Source organism: Heptranchias perlo, chromosome 5 (assembly GCF_035084215.1).
Source record: "Heptranchias perlo isolate sHepPer1 chromosome 5, sHepPer1.hap1, whole genome shotgun sequence".
Classification (NCBI taxonomy): Eukaryota; Metazoa; Chordata; class Chondrichthyes; order Hexanchiformes; family Hexanchidae; genus Heptranchias; species Heptranchias perlo.
The window spans coordinates 117,221,221-117,243,855 of record NC_090329.1 but is presented as its reverse complement, the minus strand read 5'-3'; the positions used below and the strand labels follow the sequence as shown (position 1 = coordinate 117,243,855).

The 22,635-nt window shown below is 44.2% G+C and overlaps 1 protein-coding gene across 3 annotated transcripts in view; it reads right to left on the bottom strand.

Moving 5' to 3' along the window:
• acoxl (acyl-CoA oxidase-like) overlaps nucleotides 1–22,635 on the bottom strand; it is a 294,551-nt gene that overhangs the window by 255,315 nt on the left and 16,601 nt on the right. For all 3 annotated transcript variants that reach the window (XM_067985091.1, XM_067985090.1, XM_067985089.1), the window contains exons 5-9: nucleotides 21,734–21,832; nucleotides 19,484–19,598; nucleotides 10,015–10,101; nucleotides 7,756–7,828; nucleotides 417–549 (exon numbers count right to left, since the gene is read on the bottom strand). In XM_067985091.1, coding sequence (XP_067841192.1) covers nucleotides 417–549; nucleotides 7,756–7,828; nucleotides 10,015–10,101; nucleotides 19,484–19,598; nucleotides 21,734–21,832 — 507 coding nt within the window. The remainder of the gene's footprint in view (nucleotides 1–416; nucleotides 550–7,755; nucleotides 7,829–10,014; nucleotides 10,102–19,483; nucleotides 19,599–21,733; nucleotides 21,833–22,635) is intronic.

The following is a 22,635-nucleotide window of genomic DNA, read 5'->3' as shown; positions in this document are numbered from 1 at the left end:
ACTCTTGTATGGTATGAAAAAACCCATAGGTAGCCTGGCATCGTGTGCAATTAGGCCCAGACTTTTTCACTGAAGAGTTTAGAATTTACCAGCTTTACAGAGAAACAATGCAGCAGATGGAGTAAGACAAATGGCCGAGTGGAGGATAGGCTGGTAACTGGAGAGTAGGGCTAGTTGTGTTATGAGATTTGCCATTTCTTTGCCCCGCAAGGGGGCGCACTGCGCCCGCCAGCGGTGGAGGGGACGCACTGCGCCCGCCAGCGGTGGAGGGGACGCACTGCGCCCGCCAGCGGTGGAGGGGACGCACTGCGCCCGCCAGCGGTGGAGGGGACGCACTGCGCCCGCCAGCGGTGGAGGGGACGCATTCTTCTACTTTATTTTGCTGATGGTACAAATTTGTTAGAAAATGTATTTACCTTCATGGCTCCCAAGGCCTGAAGTATTAAGGCAATCCTTGTTGGTGTAAGAGTTGCTAACATAGCATTAAACCTAGCACCTTTGTCTTCAATGGGCGACTCATAAACTCCATTCTGAGATACAGAACCAAACCTGTGCGAAGAAATCAGAAAACGTATCTTGAGTACTTGGACAGTGCACACATATTAGGTTTGTAATGAGGCTCTGAGCCTTCAAGGCTCTGACACGAGTTCCCTCCTGATGCCTCTTAACATCAACGTCACATTGCTCACCTGTGATCTTAACTCCCTCCCCCACCCCATTTGCAATTTTGATTTGTGCACTTGCCACACGAGAAATAGAACGGAGATTTCACTAACACACTCCAAGAAGTCAAAATAACAATTTAACACCCCTCATACAATTGACTATAATTTTTTTCAAAAGTGCAGCAGTAATTAGTAGTTATCCATAAACATAGAAAATGAAGGATAAAAGGAGACCGTGGGAGACACTGATGCTTCTCCCATGTAGTAGATGATGCAGCCCCATGCCCCATCATACCACTAAGTCCTGGGGAAGGCAAAAAAAAGTGGAAAAAAAACCTGTTGCAATTTGAAGAAAAGTTCTGAAAAATTCCTCCAAGACGACACGAAGTATCATAGAATCATAGAAGTTACAACATGGAAACAGGCCCTTCGGCCCAACATGTCCATGTCGCCCAGTTTATACCACTAAGCTAGTCCCAATTTCCTGCACTTGGCCCATATCCCTCTACCCCCATCTTACCCATGTAACTGTCCAAATGCTTTTTAAAAGACAAAATTGTACCCGCCTCTACTACTGCCTCTGGCAGCTCGTTCCAGACACTCACCACCCTTTGAGTGAAAAAATTGCCCCTCTGGACCCTTTTGTATCTCTCTCCTCTCACATTAAATCTATGCCCCCTCGTTATAGACTCCCCTACCTTTGGGAAAAGATTTTGACTATCTACCTTATCTATGCCCCTCATTATTTTATAGACTTCTATAAGATCACCCCTTAACCTCCTACTCTCCAGGGAAAAAAGTCCCAGTCTGTCTAACCTCTCCCTGTAAGTCAAACCATCAAGTCCCGGTAGAATCCGAGTAAATCTTTTCTGCACTCTTTCTAGTTTAATAATATCCTTTCTATAATAGGGTGACCAGAACTGTACACAGTATTCCAAGTGTGGCCTCACCAATGCCCTGTACAACTTCAACAAGACATCCCAACTCCTGGATTCAATGTTCTGACCAATGAAACCAAGCATGCCGAATGCCTTCTTCACCACCCTATCCACCTGTGACTCCACTTTCAAGGAGCTATGAACCTGTACTCCTAGATCTCTTTGTTCTATAACTCTCCCCAACGCCCTACCATTAACGGAGTAGGTCCTGGCCCGATTCGATCTACCAAAATGCATCACCTCACATTTATCTAAATTAAACTCCATCTGCCATTCATCGGCCCACTGGCCCAATTTATCAAGATCCCGTTGCAATCCTAGATAACCTTCTTCACTGTCCACAATGCCACCAATCTTGGTGTCATCTGCAAACTTACTAACCATGCCTCCTAAATTCTCATCCAAATCATTAATATAAATAACAAATAACAGCGGACCCAGCACCGATCCCTGAGGCACACCGCTGGACACAGGCATCCAGTTTGAAAAACAACCCTCTACAACCACCCTCTGTCTTCTGTCGTCAAGCCAATTTTGTATCCAATTGGCTACCTCACCTTGGATCCCATGAGATTTAACCTTATGTAACAACCTACCATGCGGTACCTTGTCAAAGGCTTTGCTGAAGTCCATGTAGACCACGTCTACTGCACAGCCCTCATCTATCTTCTTGGTTACCCCTTCAAAAAACTCAATCAAATTCGTGAGACATGATTTTCCTCTCACAAAACCATGCTGACTGTTCCTAATTAGTCCCTGCCTCTCCAAATGCCTGTAGATCCTGTCCCTCAGAATACCCTCTAACAACTTACCCACTACAGATGTCAGGCTCACCGGTCTGTAGTTCCCAGGCTTTTCCCTGCCGCCCTTCTTAAACAAAGGCACAACATTTGCTACCCTCCAATCTTCAGGCACCTCACCTGTAGCGGTGGATGATTCAAATATCTCTGCTAGGGGACCCGCAATTTCCTCCCTAACCTCCCATAACGTCCTGGGATACATTTCATCAGGTCCCGGAGATTTATCTACCTTGATGCGCGTTAAGACTTCCAGCACCTCCCTCTCTGTAATATGTACACTCCTCAAGACATCACTATTTATTTCCCCAAGTTCCCTAACATCCATGCCTTTCTCAACCGTAAATACCGATGTGAAATATGCATTCAGGATCTCACCCATCTCTTGTGGTTCCGCACATAGATGACCTTGTTGATCCTTAAGAGGCCCTACTCTCTCCCTCGTTACTCTTTTGCCCTTTATGTATTTGTAGAAGCTCTTTGGATTCTCCTTTGCCTTATCTGCCAAAGCAATCTCATGTCCCCTTTTTGCCCTCCTGATTTCTCTCTTAACTCTACTCCGGAAATCTCTATACTCTTCAAGGGATCCACTTGATCCCAGCTGCCTATGCATGTCATATGCCTCCTTCTTCTTTTTGACGAGGGCCTCAATCTCCCGAGTCATCCAAGGTTCCCTACTTCTACCAGCCTTGCCCTTCACTTTATAAGGAATGTGCTTACCCTGAACACTGGTTAACACACTTTTGAAAGCCTCCCACTTACCAGACGTCCCTTTGCCTGCCAACAGACTCTCCCAATCAACTTCTGAAAGATACCATCAAAATTGGCCTTTCCCCAATTTAGAATTTTAACTTTTGGGCCAGACCTATCATTCTCCATAGCTATCTTAAAACTAATGGAATTATGATCACTGGTCCCAAAGTGATCCCTCACTAACACTTCTGTCACCTGCCCTTCCTTATTTCCCAAGAGGAGGTCAAGTTTTGCCCCCTCTCTAGTCGGGCCATCCACATACTGAATGAGAAGTAATCAAGCAAACCACAATTACCCAAACTTGCAAACATAACTAACACACCAAACTTTCCCCTGCCATTCCAAGCCCAGCCCACCTCACCCCAATGTGTGCTCCTCCCTCCAAAACCTGTCCAGTACCTTCCTAACTGCCTTCAGCATACTGATACCAAATGCATCAGAAACCTCTTCCCACAGGACGACAAGCCTCTGAGAAAAGAAATACTGCCTGCCATCTACCTGGCACTTTGCCCATGTATTTTATACACGTGCCCTCCAGTCCGACTGCCATTGCCCATTTCAAATATCTTATCCAAATTTACTACATCCAATCCTTTCACAATTGTAAAAAAAAACTTCAATCTTGTCCCTCCCAGAACCTACATTTCTCCAAAATGAATAACCCCAACTATCTAAGCCAATCCTCACAACTAAGAGATCAGGGATCGGGTGTCACCCCTGTTCCCCTCCTCTGCAGCCTCTCTAGAGCCTCATTATCTATCACCAGGTGCGGGATCCAAAACTAGACAGTTCACCAGTTTTGTATTTTATTCCCAACTATACTTGCTACAGTTCAGTCTGCTTTCCCCATAGCTGCCTCTCATTGCTCGTGAACCTTTACTTTACTGGGTCCCTTTCCTGTTCTATTACTTTTAACGAGCACTTATGCAGGGACCAGAGATCATAGAATCATACAGCGCAGGAGGCCATTCGGCCCATCATGCCTGTGCCAGCTCTTTGATGGAGAGCCATCCAAGTAATCCCACTCCCCTGCACTTGCCCCATAGCCTTGCAACTTATTCTTTTTTAAGTATATATCCAACCCCTTTTGAAAATTACTATTGAATCTGCTTCCATCCTTTCAGGGAGTGCATTCCAGATCCATAACAACTCACTGCGTAACAAATTTCTCATCTCCCCTCTGGTTCTTTTGACAATTATTCTTAAATCTGTGTCCCCTAGTTACCGACCCTCCGGCCAGTGGAAACTGTTTCTCCTTATTTAGTCTATCAAAACCCCTCATAATTGTGAACACTTCTATTTAATCTCCCCTTAACCTTCTCTGCTCCAAGGAAAGAAAGAAAGACTTGCATTTATATAGCGCCTGTCACCAGATATCCTGTTTTAGTGATGTTGGTTCAGGGATAAATATTGGCCAGGACACCGGGGAGAACTCCCCTGTTCTTCTTCGAATTAGTGCCATGGGATCTTTTACATCCATTTGAGAGAGCAGTCAGGGCCTCGGTTTAACTTCTCATCCGAAAGATGGCATCTCCGACAGTCAGCGCTCCCCCAGTATTGCACTGAAGTGGCAGCCTAGATTTCTTGCTCAAGTCTCTGGAGTGGGAATTAGAATCATAGAATAATAGAAAGGTTACAGCACAGAAGGAGGCCATTCGGCCCATCGAGTACGCAAGAGCAATCCAGCTGTTCCCACTCCCCCGCCTTATCCCTGTAGCCCTGCAAATTTTTTCCTTTCAAGTACTTATCCAGTTCCCTATTGAAGGCCATGATTGAATCTGCCTCCACCACCCCCTCGGGCAGTGCATTCCAGATCCTAATCACTCGCTGTGTAAAAAATTTTTTCCTCATGTCACCTTTGGTTATTTTGCCAATCACCTTAAATCTACGTCCTCTGGTTCTTGACCCTTCTGTCAATGGGAACAGTTTCTCTCTATCTACTCTGTCTAGACCCTTCATGATTTTGAATACCTCTACCAAATCTCCTTGCAACGGTCTCTGTTCCAAGGAGAACAACCCCAGCTTCTCCAGTCTATCCACTAGTCTCTCATCCCTGGAATCATTCTAGTAAATCTCTTCTGCACCCTCTCTAAGGTCTTCACATCTTTCCTAAAGTGCGGTGCCCAGAACTGGACACAATACTCCAGTTGTGGCCGAACCAGTGTTTTATAAAGGTTCATCATGACTTCCATACTTTTGTACTCTTTGCCTCTATTTATAAAGCTCAGGATCCCATATGTTTTTTTAACCGCTTTCTCAACCTGCCCTGCTACCTTCAATGATTTGTGTACATATACCCCCAGATCTTTCTGTTCCTGTACCCCTTTTAGGGTTGTGCCCTTTAGTTTATATTGCCTCTCCTCGTTCTTCCTACCGAAATGTATCACTTTGCATTTTTCTGCGTTAAATTTAATCTGCCATGTGTCCCCTCTGAACTTTCTATATCCTACCTGGTTCTCACTTGTTTTATCAACCTGACATCTGTCATATGCCCCTTTTTTCCATTTCATCTTACCCACTATCTCTTTTGTCATCCAGGGAGGTCTGGCTTTAGTAGCCCTACCTTTCTGTCTCGTGAGAATGTACCTGAACCATCTCCTCTTTAAAGGCCGCCCACTGTGGCCCATTGAACCCACAACCTTCTGACTCAGAGGTGAGAGTGCTGCCACTGAGCCATGACTGAGCCAGGAGAACAATTCCAGCTTCTCTCGTCTCTCCACTACATGTCGAGTTGCCTGGCCCTATGTGCGTATCTAAAGTAATCTACTAATCCCCTTATTGGAACATAGGAACAGGAGTAGTCCATTGAGCCCCTCGAGCCTGTTCTGCCATTCAATGAGATCATTGCTGATCTGTATCCTAACTCCATTTACCCGCATTGGCTCCATATCCCTTAATACCCTTGGCTAGTAAAAATCTTTCAATCTCAGATTTAAAATTATTAATTGAGCTAGCACCTACTGCTTTTTGTGGGAAAGTGTCCAACACTTCTACCACCCTTTGTGTGAAGAAGCGTTTCCTAACTTCTCTCCTGAGTGGCCTGGTTCTGATTTTAAGGTTACGTCCCGTTGTCCTGGACTCCCCCACCAGCAGGAAAAGTCTCTCTCTATCGACCCTGTCAATTCTTTTCAAAATCCTAAAAACCTCAATCCAATCACCTCTTAATCTTCTATATTCCAGGGAATACAAGCCTAGTTTATGTAATCTCTCCTCATGATTTAACCCTTGGAGCCCTGATAACATTCTGGTGAATCTACGCTGCACTCCTTCCAAGGTCAATATATCCTTTCTAAGGTGCGGTGCCCAGAACGATACACAGTACTCCAGATATGGTCTAACCAGGGCTTTGTATAGCTGTAACAAATCTTCCTCCCTTTATATTCTAGCCTCCTAGATATAAAGGCTAAGATTCCATTAGCCTTTTTGATTACTTTTTATACCTGACCACTACATTTTAGTGATCTGTGCACATGGACCCTTAAGTCTCTTTGGACCTCCACTGTTCCTAGCTTTTCACCAATTAAAAAACTCAGACTTATCCTTTTTTGGTCCAAAATGGATGACCTCACACCTACCTGCGTTGAAATCCACCTGCCACAGTTTTTGCCCCCACACTTAATCTATCAATGTCTCTTTGTAATTTTATGCTCCCATCTACACTATTTACTATGCCACCTATCTTCATGTCATCGGCAAACTTGGATATATGGCTCTCTATTGTGTTATCTAAGTCATTAGTAAATATAGTGAATAGTTGAGGCCCCAGCACAGATCCATGTGGGACACCACTAGTCACTTCCTTCCAATTCGAGTACATACCCATTATCCTACTCTCTGTGTTCTACTGCTTATTGCCAACCCTTGCAGACATTTGCAAACCACAGGCAAATATTACTGGGAGACAAACAAATTTCTTATTTTCAATAATTTACTAGTTATAGAGAGTAGTTAGTTACTGAAGTGGATATTTAAAACATTTAGAACTGTGAAACATTAACATTTTGCAAAATTAATTCCAGTAGCAGAGACGGCAAATTGTAGTTAGGCAATTACAGCTACTAAGAAGGAAGCCATCAGGCTTCTGACAGCCCTGGGACGTTTCCTACATTACAACGGTGACTACACTTAACAAAAAAAAAATGCTTCATTGGCTGTAAAGTGCTTTGGGACGTCCTGAGGTCGTGAACGGCGCTATATAAATGCAAATCTTTCTTTCTTTCCACAGATCAACTTCAACCCACATAACCTACGATCAACTTCAATGGGGAGCAGTGGCCCAAAATGGTGGGTCTCCACAAGGCAGCAAATATACTACATTTTTGATCTCTCCAAATGGATAGTTTTTTGAGAGAGAGAGAGAGAGAGAGAGAGAGACAGACAGACAGACAGACAGACAGACAGACAGACACATAAAAACAGTCGTTTACCACACACAGGCATTACTTTCCCCCAACCTTCCTTCTACTTTAATTAACTGCTTTAGATTTTCTTTTTCAATCATGCTGATGTATTTACGAGAGGACATTTTTTTCCACTGATAAAAATTGCTGCCATGTAAATCTACTTTTTGAGTGAGAAAAAAAAAATTAAAGGAATACAAACTTGTCAAGAAGATTTTCTTTTGGAATTCGAACGTTGTCAAATACTAGAATTCCATTATCAACCCCATTTAGACCTTGGGTGGGGGGGGGGGGGGGGGGGGGGAGAAAAGAAAGGAGACAAAAACAAGATTAAAAACAGGTTAGTAATTAGGATTGCACTGCAGCTTGGAAATCCTAACAATCGATTAGTTTGTGACCTTAACAAATAAATTCAATCTAAAATTACAGGTCTTAAGAAGACCAGAGCTGTGAAGGAGGGTATGGCCATTCAAGCTACTAGACGCTCTACTCACAACCGTGAGATGGAGAATGCATGTCCCAGGGCTGCACACCGCTATCTGATTGAGCCACAGTGAGTTTCAGCCTTACGATAAATCAGTGGCGCTCACAACATGGACTGGGGCGCCACTCCTGCTCTCCCTTCTCAGCAGATCTGCGGCTCTGTATGTTTATGGGCCTCAATTGATGGCCTGTATCTTTGGGGTTCTAGTAGAACTGGAATTAAGGGAAGGAAGGGAGATGGAAAAGGAAAGAGGAATAAAAATGTTTAAAAAAAATTTAAGTAAAATAAAAAGCACATGGGAGTCACTTTATTTTAAGTCCGTGAGATTGGTCCTTGGGCAAGTTGCAAAACATTGGTGAGGAATCCTGTAGTAAACGGAGCGCTGCACTAAACCCTGCACTCAAACGGAAGAGAAGGCTGACCTGGTTCATATGAACCATGCTTTCCACCAGTCACAAAGAAGTGACTAGGCGTGTGGATGAGGGTAACGCAGTGGATGTGGTATACATGGATTTCAGTAAGGCCTTCGATAAAGTCCCCCACAGGAGACTGGTCAAGAAGGTACGAGCCCATGGAATCCAGGGTGCCTTGGCACTTTGGATACAAAACTGGCTTAGTGGCAGAAGGCAGAGGGTGATGGTCGAAGGTTGTTTTTGTGACTGGAAGCCTGTGGCCAGTGGGGTACCACAGGGATCGGTGCTGGGTCCCTTGCTGTTTGTGGTCTGCATTAATGACTTGGATATGAACGTAAAAGGTATGATCAGTCAGTTCGCTGATGATACAAAAATTGGTAGGGTGGTAAATAGCGAGGAGGATAGCCTCAGTCTGCAGGACGATATAGATGGGTTGGTCAGATGGGCGGAACAGTGGCAAATGGAATTTAACCCGGAAAAGTGCAAGGTGATGCACTTTGGAGGGACTAACAAGGCAAGGGAATACACAATGAATGGGAGGACCCAAGGCAAGACAGAGGGTCAGAGGGATCTTGGTGTGCAAGTTCACAGATCCCTGAAGGTGGCGGAACAGGTAGATAAGGTGGTAAAGAAGACATATGGGATACTTGCCTTTATTAGCCGAGGCATAGAATATAAGAGCAAGGAGGTTATGATGGAGCTGTATAAAACACTGGTTAGGCCACAGCTGGAGTACTGTGTGCAGTTCTGGTCGCCACACTACAGGAAGGATGTGATCGCTTTGGAGAGGGTGCAGAGGAGATTCACCAGGATGTTACCAGGGCTGGAGCGCTTCAGCTATGAAGAGAGACTGGGAAGATTGGGTTTGTTTTCCTTGGAGCAGAGGAGGCTGAGGGGGGACATGATTGAGGTGTACAAAATTATGAGGGGCACAGATAGGATGGATACTAAGGAGCTTTTTCCCTTCGTTGAGGGTTCTATAACAAGGGGACATAGATTCAAGGTAAAAGGCGGGAGGTTTAGAGGGGATTTGAGAAAGAACTTTTTCACCCAGAGGGTGGTTGGAGTCTGGAACTCACTGCCTGAAAGGGTTGTGGAGGCAGGAACCCTCACAACATTCAAGAAGCATTTGGATGAGCACTTGAAATGCCATAGCATACAAGGCTACGGACCAAATGCTGGAATATGGGATTAGAGTAGACAGGGCTGATGGCCGGCGCGGACACGATGGGCCGAAGGGCCTCTATCCGTGCTGTATAACTCTATGACTCTAAGTGCTAATGGTGATCATGGAGAATTCAGTGCCCAAGACCCTCCAACCTGCCTTTGCCAAAGAGGCAGCAGAGAGGGAAGCGAACATAACTGATGGAAAGAGCCTGTTCGAGAGGATGAGGGAAGAGAAGCGCCGCCAAAGAGACTTCAATTTCGCAGTGAAGCCGTTCCAATCTCAAGTAGATTGTTACTACTTTTAGCTCATCAAATGGAACTTTTTCCTTATTACTCACTGACACTACATGTTACGTATAGCCCAGACCTCCCGCAAAAAAACCTTTAGCCGACTCACCCTCTTTGTGCATCATGTCAATGACAGTGACTCCAGGGTGTACGTTGCCTGCATGATCTCGAACAGGCACAATAAAACAGTGAGGCCCTGGTATGAAAATATATAAAAAATTAGAAATCTTAAAGCAGAACTTCATCCTAGTTTTACAAAATAGTAAGTTAAGGAAGACAGGAGGGAAAATAAGCAAAATTGCATCAGATTACTTCTCCCCCTCTGATTACAACTTCATTTGTTCTTGAGAAATGTATCTTAAAACACCAGTTTTTCCACGAATGTTAATATTCCCCGCCCCACCCCACCCCCACATTCTTGCATCATTTGTGACTCAGTAATGACCAGATAAAATAATGCTCAGCAGGAGAAAGCATGACACAAGCTGCTGGATCCGGAACTATTGATCCAAACTAACAGATCATAGGGCGATATTTTTCTGACAAGTACTCTAAGTAATATTCTCCACACCTGGGACGTTTCTTCTCTCCTTCTAATGGGACATGCGGCCACTTATACGACCGGAGAAGCTACTTGTGCATTGCTGGTCTTAAAATAGTGCGCTACGTAAGAAACATAAGAAATAGGAGCAGGAGTAGGCCCTACGGCCCCTCAAGCCTGCTCCGCCATTCAATCAGATCATGGCTGATCTTCGGCCTCAATTCCACTTTCCCGTCTGATCCTCATATCTCTTGATTCCCCTAGAGTCCAGAAATCTATTGAATATACTCAATGACTGAGCATTCACAGCCCTCTGGGGTACAGAATTTCAAATACTCACAACCCTCTGAGTGAAGAAATTCCTTCTCATCTCAGTCTTAAACGGCCGACCCCTTATCCTGCGACTGCTCCCGAGTTCTAGACTCTCCAGCCAGGAGAAACAACCTCTTAGTATGTCCCCTTTCAAGCCCTCTCAGAATCTTATATGTGTCAATGAGATCACCTCTCATTCTTCTAAACCATTTAAAAAATATTCTGTTTTTCTATTCTTCCTACCAAAGTGAATGATGTCACATTTCCCCACATTATATTCCATCTGCCACCTTCATGCCCACTCACTTAACCTGTCTATATCCCTTTGCAGACTCTTTGTGTCCTCCTCACAGCTTACTTTCCCACCTACCTTTGTATTGTCAGCAAACTTGGATACATTACACTCGGTCCCTTTATCTAAGTCATCAATATAGATTGTAAATAGCTGAGGCCCAAGCACCGATCCTTGCAGGACCCCACTAGTTACAGCCTGCCAACCTGAAAATGACCCGTTTATCCCTACTCTCTGTTTTCTGTCCATTAAACAATCCTCTATGGAAACATAGGAACAGGAGTAGGCCATTCAGCCCCTCGTGCCTGCTCCGCCATTTGATAAGATCATGGCTGATCTGTGATCTAGCTCCATATACCTGCCTTTGGCCCATATCCCTTAATATCTTTGGTTGCCAAAAAGCTATCTATCTCACATTTAAATTTAGCAATTGAGCTAGTATCCGTGCTAATATATTACCTCCAACCCCATGAGCCCTTCTCTTGTGTAACAACTTTTTATGTGGCACCTTATCGAATGCCCTTTGAAAATCCAAATATACGACATCCACTGGTTCCCCTTTATCTACCCTGCTACTTACATCCTCAAAAAACTCCAGTAGATTTGTCAAACACAATTTCCTTTTCATAAAACCATGTTGACTCTGCCTAATCATATTTTAATTTTCTAAGTGCCCTGTTACCACTTTCTTAATAATGAATTCCAGCATTTTCCTGACGACCGATGTCAGGCTAACTGGCCTGTAGTTCCCTGTTTTCTCTCTCCCTCCTTTCTTGAAAAGCAGAGTTACATTTGCTGGATCCCAAACTACTGATCCAAACTAACAGATAATAGGGCGATATTTAAAGTTAAGCTGCAATCTTAAGTTTCTCCCAAATGATGAAGCGGAAGATCAGAGCCGACTAAAGAGGTGATTGCGCGATCCCACACACCCAGCAGGGAGCTGCGCTCGCAGGCACCCCAGACTGAAGACGAGGCTACAACATGATCGTCTCAATTGAGGAATCACCCCACGTATCGTTGCTCAATAACATACTGAAGTTCTTGTTTAAAAATAAAAAAATCACGTTCCGCTAAAAAAAATCGACAAGAAGTTCACCCCCCCCTAAAATGCACCATGTGACTTCTCAGCACGTAGGAACCAACAAGACAGTTCCTTAAAATTTAGAACATAAGCACGCATGGAATGAGGAATGCTCATTCAGCCCATCAAACCTACTTCCTTCTAACAGGTCCAAGCACAATTTGCAGCATCACAGCCTCAACCCGACTTATTTAATCTTCTGAGGGAGGTGGGAAAAGAAATGCAAGTAAAACATCCGGCAAGGAAGCTCTGAACACCTAAAGTAATCATTTCCTTTTCATAAAACCATGTTGACTCTGCCTAATCATATTTTAATTTTCTAAGTGCCCTGTTACCACTTTCTTAATAATGGATTCCAGCATTTTCCTGATGTCAGGCTAACTGGCCTGTAGTTCCCTGTTTTCTCTCTCCCTCCTTTCTTGAAAAGCGGAGTTACATTTGCTGGATCCCAAACTACTGATCCAAACTAACAGATAATAGGACAGATAAATCTACTGGAGTTTTTTGAGGATGTAAGTAGCAGGGTAGATAAAGGGGAACCAGTGGATGTCGTATATTTGGATTTTCAAAGGGCATTCGATAAGGTGCCACATAAAAAGTTGTTACACAAGAGAAGGGCTCATGGGGTTGGAGGTAATATATATAGCACGGATACTAGCTCACGATGCTCCACTTTTCCAGCTTCCACCCTAACCACGTCAAAGAGGCCATCCCCTATGGACAGGCCCTGCGAATACTCAGGGTCTGCTCAGACGAGGAGGAACGCGATGGACACCTACAGACGCTGAAAGACGCCCTAGTATGAACGGGATATGACGCTCGACTCATCGATCGACAGTTCCGACGGGCCACAGCAAAAAATCGCATAGACCTCCTCAGGAGACTAACACGGGACGCAACCAACAGAGTACCCTTCGTCGTCCAGTACTTCCCCGGAGCGGAGAAACTACGCCATGTTCTCCGCAGCCTTCAACATGTCATCAATGACGACGAACACCTCGCTATGGCCATCCCCACACCTCCACTACTCGCCTTTAAACAGCCACCCAACCTCAAACAGACCATCGTTCGCAGCAAATTACCTAGCTTTCAAGAGAACAGCGTCCACGACACCACACAACCCTGCCACGGTAACCTCTGCAAGACATGCCAGATCATCGACACAGATACCACCATCACACGAGAGGACACCACCCACCAGGTGCATGGTTCATACTCCTGTGACTCGGCCAACGTTGTCTACCTCATACGTTGCAGGAAAGGATGCCCCAGAGCATGGTACATTGGCGAGACCATGCAGACGCTGCGACAACGGATGAACGGACACCACGCAACAATCGCCAAACAGGAGGGTTCCCTCCCAGTCGGGGAACACTTCAGCAGTCATGGACATTCATCCACCGACCTTCGGGTAAGCGTACTCCAAGGCGGCCTTCGAGACACACGACAACGCAAAATCGTCGAGCAGAAATTGATAGCCAAGTTCCGCACCCATGAGGACGGCCTCAACCGGGATCTTGGGTTCATGTCACGCTACACGTTACCCCACCAGCGAACAAATGTTATCTGTTTTTAATATAACGGGTCAGTTGCTGTCTTTTCTATGTTTCTACCTCTCTATCTCTTTTTTTTTTGTTTGTTGTTTTTTTTTGGTGATTTGTATATTCTGAGACCTGGCAGGTAACACCTGTCTGTCTGCACACTGATTGCCTTGGCAACGGGCAGTTGAAAAAACTGTCTGTAATCACCAAGCATTGTTCTGTGAATTATAAATACGATTTCATTTCGAGGATTTCATTTAGTTCACCTGAGGAAGGAGGAAGCCTCCGAAAGCTTGTGAATTTAAAATAAAATTGCTGGACTATAACTTGGTGTTGTAAAATTGTTTACTAAAGTAATCAAGCAAAGATACAGGGTATCATTCGGACATGACAGCCTACACTTCTCAACCCTAATCAGTCGCATTCCACAGACGACACTTCCCAGCAACGCAAGAACCACAGTGTCCCACCGAGTATTTCATTGTTTACTCTTGTATTCATATCCTTACAAGACCTCAATAAAAACACAGAAAATGTTGGAAATACACAGCAGATCCATCATCATCTGAAGAGAGAGAGGAAATAAAGGTTCATGTTTGGGTCTTCGAAAGATATCTGAAAAGAAGCGAGGATTTTGAAGAAAAAAATGGTAAGGCCCCACCCCCACCTGAAGTCCCTTGGGTTTAGTGACAAGTGCCAATCTGAGCAGACGAGATCAACTATTGAAATAATTTTCCAACAAACTGTGTTGTGGCAAAGGGTCTCTAACTGTAACATTAACCTGTCTTTTTGGATGGTGATGTTTATTTTAAGGATCACAGCAATCAGTTCTTTTTTGTAAAACTTAAGCCTTTGTGTGGTGCTCGAAATAGGAAATTTTTGTAAAATCCACAATGGAATACTCTGAATGATTGCGACTTTGTCGAAAACATACACGCACCTAGCAATAAAATCCATTTCAATCTATGTCAGACAATTAAGGCAACAGAAAGCAAAGTTGTTGGACAGATCTGTTATAGATACGGCTGAGCTGCACCTGGAAACATGTAGCCAAGTCGCATAGGATGCCACATCCCTCACCTTCGATGGATCTCTACACTTAGACCTTTGGACCTTTTAATTATCCCTGAATGGGCTCCTAAGGGCTTTCTGCACTATTTGGTTCACACAACCAAATAGTTTTGGACAGAGCTTTCAAACAAGTTATTTTAAGTGCGGCCGGTTAAACATTCTGCAGTTACTGTATTGTGTACGCTCTGCCTTCAACACTGCAGAGGTTCAGTGCAACTTCCCGTTGTACGGTATTCTCTTTGGTTGTAGCCTGTATTCTCGTTCTTACGGAAGAGACTTTGATCACTTCCCAATTCACAAAATACACAACCTGGAGATCAAGCCCCCATGTCTGTTTCCATCATCTTGAACAGGCCATTGGCTCATATATTTAACAGCTCGCTGAGATCGCGTGGACTGGAGAATGGCCCACGTGGTGCCTATATTTAAAAGGGGCAATAAGTCAGAACCAGGAAACCATAGGCCTATAATTGAAGTTTAACTAATGGGTGAGTTGCTAGAAGTTATTATTAGAGATGCACCTGTACGGTCATCCAGAACCTGTACGGTCATTCAGAAGGAGCAGAGGTTTTTAAGGAATCCCAGCAAGGTTTCTGAAAAAGGAGATCCTGCCTCACCAACTTGATCAAATGTTTTTGAAGAGGTTACAAAGTTAGTAGAAATTGGAATTCCAGTACTTACCGTGCATCTTGATTTTCAAAAAGTCTTTGATAAACAGCCACACAAAAGGAAGATTGCATCTTGCAGGATTGGTGGACAGATTTTAGTTTGGATAGCAAATTGGATGCATTCATGTAGACAGAGGGTAGTTAATAATGGCAGCAGCTCTGCATCGGGACCAGTCACCAGTGGAGTCCTGCAGGGATCAGTGTCAGGGACATAACTCTTCACCATCTTTATCAATGACCTGGATAAAGGCACGAGGGGAACAGTCCACATGTTTGCTTATGACGACAAAGGTACGTGCAGGAGTTAGAGCCTTAGATTAAAATAATAGTCTACAGGCAGATCTAGAAGCACTGGGGGAAATGGGCCCATATGTGGCAGATGTCACTGAATGTAGACAAGTGCACTGTGATTCACTTGGGCTGGGGTAATTCCAGGCACTTATACACCAGACCGTTTCCGTGGGCATCAATTCAAGTTACAAAAGCGTAGAGTCAGGTCAGATGCCAGAAGTAATTCTTTTCACAAAGAGTCGTCAACCTCTGGAATCGATGGCCAGTACATGCGGTGAGTGTAGATTCACTGCTGACCTTCCAAAGGCAGCTGAATGATCTCCTGCAAATGGAAGACCTCTTGAGTTATAAAAGGTGGGCAGGTTTACTTTTGAGTAGTGATATCAGTGACAGTGGTCTCCGGGAGGAGCCTGCTTGATTGCCATTAAAGATCAGATAGGAGTCTCTTAAAAGGAGTTTTTTTTCGTAAATTGGCCTATGTTTTTTTTCCCTCTGGCGTTTTGTCTCTCCCAGGAGATGGTGCTAAGCAACTTGACAGCATTACATACAATCTGGACTCGAGAGGAGTAGCCATCAAGAAAAGAACAGCAAAACGTGCAGCATTCCACCAATGAGCTGGAAGAAAATCTGCTTGAATCAGCCGATTGAAATAATGAAGTCCGAAGGAAAGATGGATTTTCAACCAGGCAGAATGACAGGCCAGCACTAACACTGCAAAAGCCATCACAGTTAGCATAGGGAACCAGTGGGATTATGTCCTGTGATTTATGGACTCATAACCCCATGAAAGCAAATGATGTCTTAAGGAGAATACAGTCAAGAAAAAGCCACATTGCGATGAAACACCAAAGAGAAAAATACACTCAAATTCTTCCCTAAACTGCATTCATGTGAACTGCACAAGTTAAAGTTCATTTCACGACATCAGTTTGACAATAATGCTGGAGATCAAGGCTGTAATGTTAATACTTTCATGTTTTGACTTTAGACTGTCATCATGCTGCTAGAAAGCCACATCGGAGGAGGGGGAGCCCAGAGGTAAAGGAGGTCTGGATGGTCGAGGAAGGAACAGCGCTAAACAACTGGGTGGTAAATGCGCCAACATTGGCCTGGATGGCCCTGCAGGAAGTGCACGTCTGCAAATGTCATGTGAGGACAGGATTAGGCTTGGCTGCAATTCCCCTTGGTCAAAAAACACTCAATGTCAAGGCTCACACATGAATAACGGGCATTTGTGCAAGGTACTTGAAGGCAACCGCACCAAAGGAACTACACTGAGCATGGAGTCAAGGACTTCCAGAGAGAAGGAGGAGAGGGGAGAAAACTGGTGAGAAAAAAAAACGCATCAGGAATGCACGCAATTTAAGCTCAATTAGTAATTGCATTCATTTATCTCATTGCTGTTTGTGGGACCTTGCTGTGTGCAAATTGGCTGCCTTATTTCCTACGCTGCCACACTACCACTTCAAAAGTACTCAATTGGCTGTAAAGCGCTTTGTGACATCCTGAGGTTGTGAAAAGCACTGAATAAATGCAAGTTCTTTTAATTAGTAATTGCATTCATTGACCAACAGAGGGTACTGCAAGCAAGAATATCAGCAAAGCTCACAAGCAAGCTTCATGCTCATTCTACAAGAATAGGCGAGAAGGAAGGAGGCAGATGTCAGTGTACATTAAAAATGGTAAAATAGTATAAACTTTTTTCCGTAGTTACGGAATTATGCAGTGGCTTGCTTCATTAAAAATACAGAGTATTCTAACAATTTCTAACTTTAACGTTTGACCAGGCCCACAACTCCAAACAGTGATATGCTCAGGCATTCTCTCACAAATCCATCATAAGGGTTGCTTTTAACACGCACCCGCATGCTAACTCCTTCCTCCCCAAAACACAGCCAGACACCAACGTCCCCTAAATTCAGCCACACACTACCCCATAGAACCATAGAGGTTTCCAGCACAGGAGGTGGTCATTTAGCTCATGATGGTTGTGCCAGCTTTTCACCAGAGCAATCTAAAACTAATTCCACTGCTTCTCTATATCACCATAGCTTGACATCTTCTTCTAATTCAAATACTTATCCAAATTTTCCTTAAATGATGCAATGGCCTCTGCATCAACCACATCCCGTGGCAAAGCATTCAACCTGCTGTGTAAAGAAAATTCTCCTAAACTCTCTCCTCACTATCTCAGTCGCCATTTTTAATTGATGACTCATCACTGAGTCCTTCGCTGAGGAAAATCGTCTTTCCCTATTCACCCTATCAAAACCCTTCATAACTTTTAAAAACCTCTTTTAAATCTCTTAGCCTTCGATGCTGCGGTGACCCCGCCCGCCCGCCCTGTCCTTCCCCAAACATGGGCACACAGTTGCACTTCTCCTCCCCGTATGCTTTCCACTTCCTTCCTTCCTAAATGTAGCAACATGCTTCTCCTCTCTTAGCCTCAAAATACAGCTAAACATTACCATACACATTTCAATATTTAACAGAAACACCACCTGCTTTTCCTAATTGATAGGAATAACTTAATCGGTTTTATACGTGAGCAACAAAGGCTTGGGCCTCTTGCAAGGGATGTGACCGAGCTGCTTGCTTCTCATCTACAAAGTGGATTTTGAGAGGGTAAGCAGCAATTGCACTGGATCACTCGCACACGGGAGCAGACAGTACCATCGGGCTCAAGAGTAAAGTGGATGCATTTCTGGGAAGAAAAGAGAATGGGGGCGCATTGAGAAGACAGGTAGATGGGGCTGATCTGTCAAAAAGGGACAGGCTTGTTTGGGCCTTAAAAATTCTGGTGTGAGCAGTGTAAACTTTGGTGGTCTGCTTTATCTAGGCTAGATGGTGCAGTGGGTGCAAAAGGATTGCATCTCTCACTGCAGCGTAGGAGAGTGTGTAATATAAGAAGTTAACAGCTTGACAAAGGTAAAGAGCATTATGTGTTAGTGAATATAAGGAGCTACAGTGAGTGTATAGAGAGAAACAGAATGCACATAGACCAACAAGAGAGAGTAACTGAATTCTGCTGAATATATAGAACTGGCTGTTTGGGCAAGAGTGGGCATGAAATCAGAATTAAAAGCAACAGGCATAGATATAACTAACCACAGTATTGGCTAAAACTAATTGTAGATAAGTAAATGCTTAGCTTAGATGGAACTTATATGATTATGACAGAATAAGGGTTAATGTACTGCCATGGACAGACAAGTATTGAAATGTGTTCAGCAGAGTAATGCAAGGCAAACATGACACAGAGACCTGAAGATAAGGGAACTGAATGGAACCAGTGTAGGTCGATTTTAGACAAAGAAATAGCACGTGGGGCCCAGGTTACACCAAATCCTGTGACCACAGTAGGTGTGATATTTTAAAGGTATAAATGCGGGATGCAACGTACCCTCGTAGTGTGCTCGAGACTATGAGCTGCCTGGTGATGTGCAAGCTTGCAGACCCTAATGGGTCTTCTACTTGTGAGTACCTGGACGTATTGCGTGCATATACTACTCAGTGTGCTGTCATTAACTAATAAACATCTGTCAGATATATCATTACCTCATGGGTTCTTGAATCTGTTAAGGATAAGAAGCAGGGCCGAGAGTGTTGGTTTCCCACGTCTTAAGATCCAACGTGCAGTGCTTACAGGTGACGGTGAAACCAGCTCCATTTGTTGATTATGAAAATATGATCAGTACTGTTTTCTTCCCCCACATACCACAACACCCCAATACATAGCCGATGTGATACAGAAACATTACAGTTAAAATACACAAACCTAGTAACTTCCCACTGACAATTAGTTGAGCAAACACAGCAGCGTAGTTTCCTTTCATTGCATTCCCAATGTACATCTTCTCTGCATCTTCACACGGAGTGTGAATAATAAATTCCTGTAACGCGCAAGAGAGATAAATTTTATTTTATTGCAAATTTTCTTCCCTCCTTTCCCAACGCCATTAACTCCTTGCTAGAGTGCAGTTGTAAGGGTGCCCTCTGCTACCTCACCCAATTGGTTATTATTCACATGTAAGCACGTGTCCAGGAAGGCTACTTGATCACATCGCCTCACGCACACAAATGCAAACTTCCCGTGGGGGTCACTGGTCAGTGATCAGGAGCAGAAATATTGGCCAACGCAGAGCACAATTATAGCACCCCTACACCCATCCTTGGCTGAGATCTGATATCGGCACAGATTAGGAGAGGGTGGGAAATCGATCCAGGCTTCCTCGGGGTCTGTATGGCTCAGCCATTCACTGGATTAACTCAGTGGGATAGGTTTTGACTTTGGGCGATAGTGTAAAACGGGCGATAGCGATAACGAGTCAGCAGACCGTCTTACATCTCTCCCGATTTTTATTTGCATTGACCTCAGCGGAAATAATAAAAATCCGGAGAGATGTAAAACGGGCTGCCGACTCGCTATCGCTATCACCCGTTTTACACTATCGCACAAAGTCAAAATCTATCCCACTGAGTTCCGTGGAGCCCTTAGAAATCGATTCTATAAATCGTGGGGCTGATGAGCAGTCATCCTTTCCTGGCTCTGGAAGACAATGCCAGGGATCTAAAACGGGTTTGAAATTCAACACCACTCCTCGCTGGGCCACAGTATGACAGACGCCACGGGCACCCTGGTACCTCAGCTAAGTGGCAATCATTCATGTGTGAAACCATGATGGTGTCAACGGGGTATTCATTCACAGGGAGCATCACAGCTGAACCCAGTTACCCAGACACGCACACTTCGGCAGAAATGATTGGACAGTGATCAGCAGGCGATTTCCCTTCCCCAACACAACAGTGTCGGCGCCAAATCCAGCACTCTGACCGCCCGCCGGCCAGCTCACTCCGCACAAACCTCTCCAGAATCGAACTTTGCACCTCCTTACCTTCAGCTGCCTAAGCTCTAGAATTCCCTCCCTAAACCTCTCCTCCTTTAAAGATGCCCCGAAAACCTACCTCTTCACCTGTCCTAATATCTCCTTATGTGGCTCGCTGTCACATTTTGTCTGATTATGTTCCTGTGAAGCGCCTTGGGACGTTTTACTACATTAAAAGGTACTATTAAATGCAAGTTGTTGTTGTATACAGTTCAGCTATTTAATGAATAAATCCACTGAGCCATCGAGGGAACCCACAGGGCGGTTCTCCAACATACGGCAACTATTCGGGGAGGGATACATCAACTCAAAAAACAAACTTATGTTTTCAATGCCGCGGTGGAGCAGCCACACTGCATCACGGCCCCGATGACAGGTCATCCCAAGATATGAACCTGCCTGGACTCTCTCAGATGCTGACTGGCCTGCTGTGCAACTCCAACATTTTCTGCTTTTAATTCCGTTTTCTAGCCCTTTGGTGGTCTTTTTCTTTTTACCACCACAGACAACGACGACTTGCATTTATATAGCGCCTTTAACGTAGTAAAACGTCCCAAGGCTCTTCACAGGAGCGTTATCAAAATTTGACACCGAGCCACATAAGGAGATATTAGGACAGGTGACCAAAAGCTTGGTCAAAGAGGTAGGTTGTAAGTAGCGTCTTGAAGGAGGAGAGAGGCGGAGAGGTTTAGGGAGGGAATTGTAAAGCTTAGGGACGAGGCAGCTGAAGGCACGGCCGCCAATGGTGGGGTGAAGGAAATCAGGGATGCGCAAGAGGCCAGAATTGGAGGAGCATGGAGATCCCGGAGGGTTGTAGGGCTGGAGGAGGCTACAGAGATCGGGAGGGGCGAGGCCATAGAGGGATTTGAAAACAAGGATGAGAATTTTAAAATCGAGGAGTTGCTGGACCGGAAACCAATGTCGGTCAGCGACTACTTATGTTTTAATACAGGTTCCACAGCACTGAAGTAGAAATCTTTCAAAAATCTAACGCACTGCTCACCAACGACACCAACTTGGCTGTTTAAAATTAGAAACAATTAAGCCATTATATATATATATATATATATATATAAATATATATAAAAACATTATACATTAATTTCCTAGCCAAATGATTCTAGCACCATTCAGTCAATTACCTGCGTTGCTGGATCGTACGTTGCTAGGGTCTGGATGCCTCTTACATTACTACCATGTCCGCGTTCTGTCATTGCAAACATTCCAGTAAATTTTAAGTCCTAAAATTTGATTGGGAAAAACAAAGATATGGCATGAATACACGGCAGTTCATCTCCCCTCCGCTTTTTTTTCTGCTTCGAATGTCACTTATTATAAACTGCTAAGACCTTGTGATATCCTTCTCTGTTGGCTCAGAAGGTAAGAATGCACCACCTATTGTGGCTTTGATTCCTGGGTCTGTGTTGTTAACAAGTTAAGCAGTCAAATTTAAAATTCTCATCTTCCATGTTTAAATCCCTTCATGGCCTTGCCCCTCCCTATTTCTGTACACCTCCAAACTCTGGCCTTTTGTGCATCTCCCCACGCTCCGCCACAATTGGCGGCCATGTTTTCAGCCTAGGCTGCACACCGTGAAACCCACAGATTCAGAGGCAAGGGTCATACCTACCGAGCCGAGCCAGGATACATTTGTAATACACTGCTCCTTTAAGCAATTTTTTGCAACTGTGAATTTAAAAAAATGTGTATGTTTTCCATAAATTAGTTAACAAAACTTTAAAACAAAGTGATCCTCAAAACAAACAAATTGTAACAAGTTAGCAGCTACTGTAAAATCACTCATACAATACTCTATTTAAACTAACATAAGAGGAAGGGAAAGCAAGCTTTAGGTGTGTTGGTAATGAGGAGGTAGAAAAGATGAGGGGTTAAGCAGGACAAGACAGTAAAAAACAAAATCAGGATGTGGAAAGGCAAAGAAAATGAAAATTGCCAGACCAAGGGAATCCAAAATTAGGGGACTAGTCATCCACTAAAAGGGAAAATCATCATATAATAACAGCAACTGAAATATGACTGCATT